The sequence below is a fragment of the Arvicanthis niloticus genome, chromosome 5 (assembly GCF_011762505.2).
Source record: "Arvicanthis niloticus isolate mArvNil1 chromosome 5, mArvNil1.pat.X, whole genome shotgun sequence".
NCBI lineage: Eukaryota > Metazoa > Chordata > Mammalia > Rodentia > Muridae > Arvicanthis > Arvicanthis niloticus.
The window spans coordinates 48,988,221-48,999,807 of NC_047662.1; the positions used below are offsets into that span (position 1 = coordinate 48,988,221).

The following is an 11,587-nucleotide window of genomic DNA, read 5'->3' on the forward strand; positions in this document are numbered from 1 at the left end:
ATGGTGGGAGGTGGAGTCTCAGGGTGTTTTGATTTGCCTTTCCTTGATGACTAAGGATTTTGAATATTTCCTTAGGTGCTTCTTGGCCATTCAAGTTTCCTCAGATGATAATTTGTTTTGCTCTGTAGCTTATTTTTAATAGGGTTATTTGGTTGTCTGGAGTCTACTTTCTTGAGTTCTTTGTATATACTGGATAATAGCCCTCTATCAGATGTAGGATTGGTAAAGATCTTTTTCCAATTTGTTAGTTGCCTTTTGTCCTATTGACAATTTCCTTTGTCTTACAGAAGCTTTGCAATTTTATGAGGTCCCATTTGTCAATTCTTAATCTTAGAGCATGAGCCATTGGTGTTCTGCTCAGGAGCTTATCCATTGTTCTCATGTATTAGAGGCTCTTCCCCACTTTCTCTTCTATTAGTTTCAGTGTATCTGCTTTTTTGTGAAGGCTCTTTATCCATTTGGGCTTGAGCTTTTTACAAGGAGTTAAGGATAAATGGATTTGCATTATTCTACATTCAAATATCCAGTTGAACAGCACCATCAGTTGAAAATACTGGATGGTTTTAGCTCCTTTGTCAAAGATCAAGTGACCATAGGTGTGTGGGTTCATTTCTGGGTCTTTAATTCTATTCTATTCTATTGATCTTCCTGCCTGTCTCTGTACCAACACCATGCAGTTTTTATCACTATTTCTTTGTAGTACAGCATGAGGTCATAGATGGTGATTCCCTCAGAAGGTCTTTTATCATTGAGAATCATTTACACTATCCTGGGTTTTTTGTTATTCCAAATAAATTTCCAAATTGCTCTTTTTATAGCTATAAAAATTAAGTTGGAATTTTGATAGGGGTTGCATTAAATCTTAGATTGCTTTCCATAAGATGGCCAATTTTGCTGTATTAATCCTGACCATCCATGAGCATGGAAGATCTTTCCATCTTCTGAGATCTTTAATTTCTTTCTCCAGAGACTTGACCTTCTTACACTGAACTTTGACTTGCTTGGTTAGATTCACAACCAAGGTTTTATAATATTTGTGACTATTGTGAAGGGTATCCTTTCTCTAATTTCTTTCTCAGCTTGTTTATCCTCCCAGTAAACTAAGGATACTGATCAGTTTGATTTGATTTTATATCCAGCCATGTTGCTGAGGTTGTTTATCATGTTTAGGAGTTATCTCATAGATGCTTTGGGGTCACTTAAGTAGACTATCATATCAAATGCAAATAGTGATATTTTGACTTCTTCCTTTCCTATTTGTATCACTTTGACTTCTTTTGTTGTCTAATTGTTCTGGCTAGGACTTCCAGAACTACTTTGAATAAGTAGGGAGAGAGTGGGCAGCCTTGTCTAGTCGATGATTTTAAGGGGATTTCTTCAAGTTTCTCTTCATTTAGTTTAATGTTGGCTACTGGCTTGCTGTATGTTGCTTTTACTATGTTTAGTTATGGGCCTTCAATTCCTGGCATTTCCAAGTCTTTACCATGAAGGGATGTTTAATTTTGTCAAATCCTTTTTCAGCATCTAGTGAGATGATCATGTGGTTTTTTTTTTTTTTCCCCCCTTTGAGTTTGTTTATATAATGGATTACACTGATGGATTTCCGTATATTGAATCATCCCTGCATTCCTGGGATAAAGCCTACTTGATCATGATGGATGATTGTTTTGATGTGTTCTTGGATTCAGTCTGTGAGAATTTTATTGAGTATTTTTGCATCAATATTCATAAGGGTGATTGGTCTGAAGTGTTCTATCTTTGTTGTATCTTTGTGTGGTTTAGGCATGAAAATTATTGTAGCTTCATAGAACAAATTGTGTAGTGTTTCTTCTGATTCTAATTTTTTAAAGAGTTTGAAGAGAATTGGGATTATGTCATCATTGAAGGTCTGATAGAATTCAGCATGAAAAACATCTGGTCCTGGGCTTTTTTGGTGGGGAGACTTTTAATGACTCCTGCAATTTCTTTAGGGGTTTTGGGACTGTTAAGATTGTTTATCTGCTCCTGGTTTAACTGTGATACCTGGTATCTGTCTAGAAAATTGTCCATTTCATCCTGAATTTCCAGTTTTGTTGAGTCTAGGCTTTTTAAGTAGGATCTGATGGTTTTTTGAATTTCCTCAGTTTCTGTTGTCCTGGCTCCCTTTTCAGTTCTTATTTTATTAATTTGGATACTGTCTCTGTGCCCTCTGGTTTGTCTGGCTAAGGGTTTATCTATCTTGTCAATTTTCTCAAAGAAACAACTCCGGATTTCATTGACTTTTTTGTATAATTCCTTTTGTTTCTACTTGGTTGATTTCAGTGCTGAGTTTGATTATTTCCTGTCATCTATTCCTCTAAGGGGCATTTGCTTCCTTTTCTTCTAGAGCTTTCAGATGAAGTAGCTAGTGTATGCTCTCTCCAGTTTCTTTATGAGTTTTCCTGTTAGCACTGCTTTTATTGTGTCCCATAAGTTTTGGTCCAAGCCTTCATTTTCATTAAATTCTAAAAAACTTTTTAATTTCTTTATTTCTTTCTTGATCAAGTCATCATTGAGGTGATCATTGTTCAGTTTCCAGGTGTATGTGGGCTTTCAATTGTTTTGTTATTATTGAAGACAGCCTTCATTCTGTGTTGATCTAATAGTATGCAAGGGATTATCTCAATCTCTCTGTATCTGTTGAGGCCTATTTTGTGATCAATTATATGGTCTATTTTGGACAAGGTACCATGTGGTGCTGAGAAAAAGGTATAGTCTTTTATTTTACAATGAAATGTTCTATAGATAGCTGTTAAATCCACTTGGATCATAACTTCTGTTAGTTTCACTGTATCTCTGTTTATTTTCTGTTTCCATGGTCTGTCTATTGCAGAGAGTGTGGTGTTGAAATCCTCCACTATTATTGTGTGAGGTGAAATGTGTTCTTTGAGCTTTAGTAAGGTTTCATTTATGAATGTGTGTGCTCTAGCATTTGCTATATAGATGTTCAGCATTGAGAGTTCATCTTAGTAGATTTTTCTTTTGAGGAGTGTGAAGTGTCCTTCCTTATCTTTTTTGATAACTTTTATTTGAAAGTACATTTTATTCAACATTAGAATGGCTAATCCAGATAGTTTCTTGAGACAATTTCCTTGGAACTTTGTTTTACAGCCTTTTACTCTGAGGTAGTGTTGGTCTTTGTCACAGAGGTGCATTTCCCTTATGCAGCAAAAATCTGGTCCTGTTTTCATATCTATTCTGTTAGTCTATGTCTTTTTATTGGGAAATTGAGACTATTGATGATACGAGATATTAAGAAAAAATGATTGTTGCTTCCTGTTATTTTTGTTATTAGTAATGGAATTATGTTTGTGTAGCTATCTTCTTTGGAATTTGTTGGAAGACTACTTTCTTGCTTTTTCTAGGTTGTAGTCTCCCTCTTTGTGTTGGAGTTTTTCATCAATTATCCTTTGTAAGACTGGGTTTGTGGACAGATATTGTGTAAATTTGGTTTTGTCATGGAATATCTTGGTTTCTACATTTATAGTGATTGAGAGTTTTGCAGGGTATAGTAGTCTGGGCTGGCATTTTTGTCCTCTTCTGGTTTGTATATCAGTTCAGGAACTTGTGGCTTTTATACTCTCTGTTGAGAAGTCTTGTGTAATACTTATAGACCTGCATTTATATGTTATTTGTCCTTTGTCCCTTACCCTTGGCATTTAGTATTTTTTCTTTGTTTTGTGAATTTCATGTTTTGATTATTATGTGATAGGAGGAATTTCTTTTCTGGTCTACTCTATTTGGAGTTCTGTAGGTTTCTTGTATGTTCTTAAACATCCCTTTCCTTAGGTTAGGCAAGTTTTATTCTGTAATTTTGTTGAAAATATTTACTAGACCTTTAAGTTGGGAATCTTCACTCTCATCTATACCTATTATCCTTTGGTTTGGTCTTCTCATTGTGTCCTGGATTTCCTGGGTATTTTGGGTTAGGAGTTTTTTGCATTTTGCATTTTCTTTAACAGTTGTTTCAATGTTTTCTATGGTATCTTCTACACCTGAGATTCTCTCTTCTATCTCTTGTGTTCTGTTGATGATACTTGTGTCTATGACTCCTGAGTTCTTTCCTAGGTTTCCTATCTGCAGGATAGTCACACTTTGAGATTTCTTTATTGTTTGAACTTCTTTTTCTAGATTCTGAATGGTTTTGTTTAACTTCCTTGCCAGTTTTGTTGTGTTTTCTTGCAATTCTTTGAGAGAGTTTTGTTTCCTCTCTAAGGGATTCTACATGTTTACCTGTGTTCTCCTATACTTCTTTAAAAAATTATTTATGTTCTTCTTAATGTCCTCCATCATCAACATGAGAAGTGATTTTAAATCTTAACCTTGTTTTCCAGTGTTATGGTGTATCCAGGACTTGTTATGCTGGGGGAACTAGGTTCTGATTATGCCAGGTAAACTGGGGTTCTGTTGCTTATGTTCTTGTGCTTGTCTTTTGGGATCTGGTTATCTCTAGTGCTACCTGCATTCACTGTCTCTGACTGGAGCCTGTTTTCCCAATTATCTTGATTTTGTCAGAACTCCTCAGAATCCAGCTGTCTCTGTGTTCCAGTGATCCTGAAAAGCTAGGTAAAAGAGCTCCTAGGAATCAGGATGCCTCTGGGATCCTGAAATCTGCTGCTCTGAGTACATTGTATAAGATATGTATGCATGTATGAGTTAAAATATACAGTTGCCACAACTGGAAACTAGAATTAATGTCCTGGCCTGTGGGGAGCTGACAGAAAGTGGCTATCATCCATTGTAGCCATCTTGAGCCATATACCCTGATAAGAGACTTGATTGCATTAGCCTACAACAGCTGAGCACACTCTAATAACATCTTGCTTTAGATACCCAGGATTTCCCTTGGATGTGTGAGACTTAAAGGTGTGTGACTTAGAGATCAGATTTAAAGATAAGACCTAAGGGCATGATTAAAGGCATGACTTAGAGGCATGGCTTAGAAATGAGACATATAAAAGGTGAGAGGCAGACAGAAGAAAGTATCAGAGAATCAGAACAATTTGGAGAACAGAGAATCAGACACTTCAGAGAGAACAACTTGGAGTAGGAATTAGGCACTTGGAAGATTATTAGGTATTAGGCACTTGGCACTTGGTGGAAGAATTTGGAATTAGACATTAGGCACTTAGCACTTGGAAGAAGAAACTTGGAACTTGGAGGCACTAGGGAGTAGGAATTAGGGTCTAGGAATTCAAGACTTGAGACTTAGACTAAGAAGAGAGACTGAAGAATGAACGAGATTGACTCACTCTGTATGGTCTCCATTCCTCTTATCCCTCCTCACTCTCTCTCTTGCTGAACCCCGACCCAAGGGAGCTGCTTGGGACAATGCAGGACAATTGAGCCCCCAAGGCTTTTGGCAGTGCAGGTTCCAACACTGACAGAATGGTCAGAGACACTTGGGCCCCCAAACGTGGGGCAGCTCGGACAGCAACATTTTTGGCCCCCAAAGGTAGGGCAGAGTGGTTCTCAACTCTGGGCACAAATGATCATGATGCAGGATGGACTTAGAAGTGCTGATGGATATATTGTCTCATCTCTTTATTCCTCTGGACTCCAAATTGCAATGAGAAACTCTTCTCCCTGTAGCCTATGTACACTTGGCTTCTCCTCTAAGACTCACATGGGCAGGTGCTCTCATTCAGTAGCATGGCTTTCCAAATGCTCTGGGGAAAGTTGTGAATTTGACTTATGTTTGGCATTTCAGATGTGGTATGGTTGTGTATGCAGGTGGCCATGAATTGACAGACCTTTTACCTCATTAACCATTTAACATAAGCCCAGCTTGCTTGTGCATGTCTCTAAATCGTTGCATAGTACTCACAGACAGGGATCTCACAGGTCCTTCTTAGCCCTTCCCAAGAGAGATCAATCTGTTGAAAGGACAATTAGACTGGGTTGGGCCTATGACATTGACTCAATATTTTCTTAAAAGGCCTGAAAACTTGATCATTATCTATTCCCTGAAACAAAACTCTGGTCAGACTGTATGCTCCTGAATAACCCTTTTGACTAGGCACACAATTAAGAAGAACAGAGATTGGTATCATATGGGATAAAGGTTAATTTTTTCCTCTGTGGTTGCTTACAAGGGAGTCTACATGCTGAGAGTGATGGACTTTTGGCCTTAGACCATGAGATTGGATAACTGTGCAGACTGGATACTCCATTATTTCCAGAGCATGGGCTCTGGCCTTCTGATTCATACAATGTGTGAAAAATAGGGATTTCCAAAATTTAGCCTGAAATTATGTCCCCTAAATCTTTCTCCAGGTTCCTTCTGACTGAATATCTGTTAGGATGAGCACCTACAACCCTCCCACACTGGAGCAGCTGGCACTGGAGATGCTGGTGAGGAATGATGCCATAGACTTCTCTGATCTGGAATACCTGCCCATTATGCTCTTCCCACCACTCTTCCTAGAGGCATTCAATAGGAGACGCACAGAGTTATTGAAGGCAACGGTGGCAGCCTGGCCCTTTTCCTACCTCCCTGTGGGACCATTACTGAAATCTGCTGATGTGGAGATGATGCAAGCTGTGCTGGATGGCATAGATCTACTGATGACCCAGAATGTTCCTCCCAGGTAGGCAAGAGCCAAAACAGCTACAGGGGAATAGGGTTAGTGGTAAGACACATGAGGGCAGAAAGACCGTGATCAAACAGGACAGAGAATAATGATGTCACTGACATGGGGATTTGTGGAAATACTATTCAAGGTCAAAGCTGATCTAAGTGAAACTCATAGTGGACAGCTCAGAGTACTAGTAGCCCTAGTAGGATGAGCCTTTCCCTGGCTTTCCTACAGACACTAGATATGAAAGAGACACAAGTCAAGAGCAACTCAATGGAGGGAAGTGGGTCATGTCTCCAGATGTGTCAGGAGCCATAATGGGTAAATAAAGCTAATAATTAGCAGGTGATCATCCTGGAATGGCTTGCCTTGGATTATTATATAATCTTCAACAAGTGAGCCCTTATTCAGCAAGGCTGTAAGGGACTTATATGAAGAAAGCTTCCTGCTATTGATATGCTTTTTCTATTATTGGAATTAAACATATCTAACAATCACTAAGCAATAGCACACCTCTTTGGAGCAGATATCTGCAGATCCACGAAGATGTACTGTCTTGGGTTGATGCTATATAGACAAATAGATGACTTCTTAAGTCTTGTTGGTGATCTTATAAAAATTCCTAAATTTATATAAATGATTATTATTAAGCTCTTTTGTAGTGGGACTGCTATTGAGTTCCTTTCTGATAGTCAAACTGCAATGAGATCTCTGCCTGTCTTCCATGTGTCATTAGTTGCTCTTAGATAGTAACCAGACTTTCTCCAACTCAGAGCACATTCCAAGAGGTTGTAAAACAATTAACCAAAGGTCACTAATAGGAAACTCATGATTTAGTATAAGTGCTAGGACAGAAGATATAATGTTGCCTGGGTTTATCTATACAAACCTTCATTAATTTCTTAGTTATAGTTTTAAACCTTCAGTGAACCTGTTGAGGTAGACAAGTGATAGATGTTTAACCAGATAATTACTACTAATAAATATGCATGTAAACATTCTCTGTTGTAAACTCTATTTCAATTTCTGATTTGGTTTTTGGTGTGAACTTGTGATGAACTGTGTAATATGTGATCATGTGCTCTGAAAGATGTAGAAGTTCTGAATACAAAGACAAAAAGTAGTAGTAGTAGCAGCTCTAAGTGTCTTTTTCTTCCTGAGACCTCAGACTAGCAGGCATAAGTTAGAGACCAGCAGTTCCTGCTGAGACAGAACAAAGGCCACATTGCCTTATCCTCTGTTGTTAGGCTACAGGTGTCAATCACCTAGGCCTGCAGTTTTCTACCCTCAGAAGAAGTTTCCTACTCTGTGCCTCTGCCACTACCTTCATGCATATAGTGCAGTGTCCTTGCCTGCCTGGTGTGAAGTGTTATGTTGGCACTGAAGTTAGACAAGTGGGACACAAGCTGACTCCATATTGGTTCCTGTTTTAAATTATGAAACTTTACGTATTTCCATCACAGAAGGAGGAAGCTACAAGTGTTAGACTTGAGAGATGTGCATCAGGATTTCTGGGATGCATGGGCTGGAAGAGAAGATGGAGCGTGCTCACCAGATATTTTGAGAAAGAAGCAAGGCCCAGAGAGTCTTCCTACTTATGCGTTGACACAACGATTGCAGGTGGTCACTTACCTGAACCTCTACTACTCTTTGGAAGAAGACCAAAAGTGCTTGCTCCAGTGGGCCAAGAAGAACGGTGACTCTTTGCAGCTAATCTGTCAGAAGATGACGATTTGTGTCTTCCCCATGGAGATTATTAAGGAGGTCTTGAATATTTTCCAGCCAATCTATATTGAGGAATTGGAAATATGCACACCTGAGGTACTGCCATTCCTAAGTTTATTTCCACATTTCCTTGGCCAGATGAGAAATATTACCAAATTCAATCTACATCAAATTGACTTCCAGTATAATCCCCTGGAGATTACCAGGGAGGTGTGTAACACTAAAATCAGAAGGGATATAAACACCTTGAAACCATGCACCTATGAGATCCTGTCTTTCCTACGTTTCTATCCACATTGCATTGACATGATGACAGATATTGTGAAACACTATCTACATGGATTTGATTCCAAATATACTGTTGTGGATACAGTGACAGATGTAAAAAAGTGTTCTGCAGAATTCTTTTCTCAGCTTGCCAAACTCGACCATCTCCAGAGTCTCTATTTGAATTGTTCCTTCATTCCCAATGACAACATGGAAATTTTGTTCAGGTAAGGAAGGATAGTGAACTGTTTCTCTTCTGGCAGAAAAACTTTCCTTTTACTAGGAACATGAGTGAACACCTGAGGTATGCCAGTCACAATGGTTGTTACAATGACAGAATCATTACATTGTCGAAGTATGGAATGTTTGTTTTTAACTGAATTCACTTGGTTCATTCCTATTCCTTTAGCTGAGTCGGAGCTGGGGTAGGAGATATTGAGATAGCAGCCTTGCAAAAGGGTCCATAGTGTGGGTCAGATGCAGTAAGTGTGCTTTGCATATTCATTTTTGGGATCCAGGCAAAGGTAATGGAAGGAAACAGCACAGAGCAGAGAGCCCTGAGCTAGAGAGGCTCCACACTTGCCCTCTAGAAAGATATACAAGTACAGGAACCAGTTTGTTCCTCTATTGGAGTCTATCAGCCTCTAATTCTCCCTAAATGGAAGGATACTTTGAACACAAGTTGGGACTAAGTAGATAAGAAGTTTGTGACACTGGGGTGGGGATCATCAGAGTCAAGTGTAGAACCATGAAATCAAGGATGATGAGTGTGGAGATAGCAGAAACAAGAATAAACTGTGTAGGACACAGGACAGGATGTTGCCAGAACATCCCTGTGCTAATCCTTTCTAGGTATGCTCTTCTGGCATGATGAGGCAAGCTGTAGTTCTTTGACAGAGTGAGTATGGAGAGTTGCAGATCTGTGGTCTGAGCCCATCCCACAGGATTGTAATATGCCTCAGTAGACAATGCTATGAGCAGACACCAACATGCTGTGTTTCCAGGGTGGACATTCAACAAAAGCACAGATTGACTACATATGTAGCTTCTCTGTCAATCTTACTAGTGTCCTCCAGCAACATGAGTTAGAACCAATGTCTTGTTTATACTCTAGATGTCTGAAGAGCCCCTTGGAGTCCTTGTCTATGTCTTTCTGCCGACTCTCGATGTCAGACCTGGAACACATGTCAAAGTGTCAGAGCCTCTATCAACTGAAACAACTGCACTTCAATGCTGTAGTGTTTTCTGAGTCATGTTTCAAGAGTCTCCGAATTCTCCTAGAGAATGTATCTGAAACTCTGCAGAGTCTGCAGTTTGAGCACTGCAGGATGAAGGACTCTCAGCTCAAAGTCCTCTTGCCAGCCCTGAGCCAGTGCTCACAGCTCAACAGTATTAATTTTTACTATAACGACTTCTCCACTCCTGTACTGAAGGACCTTCTGCAATGCATGGCCAATCTGAACAACTTGACTGTAGAGGTGTACCCTGCCCCAAAAGAGTGCTATGATCCCCTGGGTGATGTTGTGGTGGAGAGGTTTTTTCAACTGTGTCCTGAGCTGCTACAAATGCTCATGTCCAAAAGGCAGCCCCAAAAATTCATGTTTGCTACAGCCACCTGCCCTCATTGTTTGGGATGCTGTGTCTATGACAGGGTTCCCAGCCCTTGCCTTTGTTGGCAGGTAATAGAAGATTGATTCTGGATGCTGAGACATGAAATCTGAAGGAGGACATTTACCACAGAGTCCCTGAATTCATGGCTTTAGATGCAATAAAATCAAAACAATGTTCACTGGATTGAGACCTTGGGTGATTTGATATGAAGGACAATAGAATAGTAGGAACAGGGTCTTGTAGAATCAGAAAGACAGTTCTGCATGTCTAAATATGCCTCCATCAGGACAGGATCCACACTGGCTTCCCCATTTTGTAAATATAAGGCCAGTCTATGAACTGATTGGTCTCCTTTTGTGTGCTACCCATGTCATTGACATCAGTTTTATTCTGTGCTGTTCTATGACCTCCTGGTTTATGATCAAGGAAATTATCATTGGAGCCTTGTTGGTGGCAAAATGTATTAAAGTCAACTATGGAATTATGTTCTACCCTTTACTTCCAAATGTTGTCTCCTTTGTTACTTGCACAGTACTGTCAAACTAATTGTGAAGGGCTCTTAAAACCAGTCTGTATACTGAACCATCCTTGGAATGGGATGTGATTATGAGCACAGAGGCTTTCCTACACAAGACTGTGCAAGTGAACACATTCTAGAAACAGGGTGTGGGGTTGTTGTTAGAACTTATGTTCCATCAGTGCTCACAGCAATGGGCTATTATGGGATTCCCTATGAACATAGGGCATCATGGTCCATCAAATTATTGCAGTTTTATCAGTGAAAGTGTCATCCGACAACACACCTTATTCAGCACTAGTAGAATGCATACTGTCTCCAATCCACTAGAAGATGAACCCTCTACTGATCTGGTCATTCACAGAAATGTAGAGAAAGAATGAGCAAGCCTGTCATGTCTCAGGCATATCTGGGATTCCTCTTCTCCATGCCATGCCAGTGTTCTTTAAGACAATGTAGTTAGTTCAGCAAGAAGTCCCCTACGGAGATTCATTCTGCATCTCCTGTATCATTACCTCTGGGTTCAGCCTAGGTCAAGACTGTTTCCTCAACCTTGGACCTCTGCCTCAGCAGTTCAGAGCACACACAGAGAGACACATTGTGTTTTAGGCTGTGTTATCCAGAAGATACCAGCCTATAGAGTAAACTCATCCTCTACTTCCAGCCAAATGAGTACCTGGTTTTCAGTTGGTATGCTACCTCAAATAGGGTACCTTACATTCAGGAGAGATGGCCCAGCAGATAGTGATTTCTACACTTTTAGACAATATACGATCTTTTCTAGTACCTGAAGAATCCCATCCATCTAGCTGTCTGTAACTCTTCTCCCATTGGGTCCTATGCTCATTTCTTAACCCCTATATGATGCACA

The 11,587-nt window shown here is 39.7% G+C and overlaps 1 protein-coding gene across 1 annotated transcript; it reads left to right on the forward strand.

Moving 5' to 3' along the window:
- The first annotated feature begins 6,321 nt into the window (after window positions 1–6,321).
- On the forward strand, window positions 6,322–10,282 carry LOC117708699 (PRAME family member 12-like). Its single transcript, XM_034502580.1, has 4 exons — window positions 6,322–6,608; window positions 8,063–8,502; window positions 8,674–8,815; window positions 9,703–10,282. Exons 1-4 carry the CDS (start codon window positions 6,322–6,324, stop codon window positions 10,280–10,282), a joined length of 1,449 nt encoding a protein of 482 aa, XP_034358471.1.
- Window positions 10,283–11,587: the final 1,305 nt, after the last annotated feature.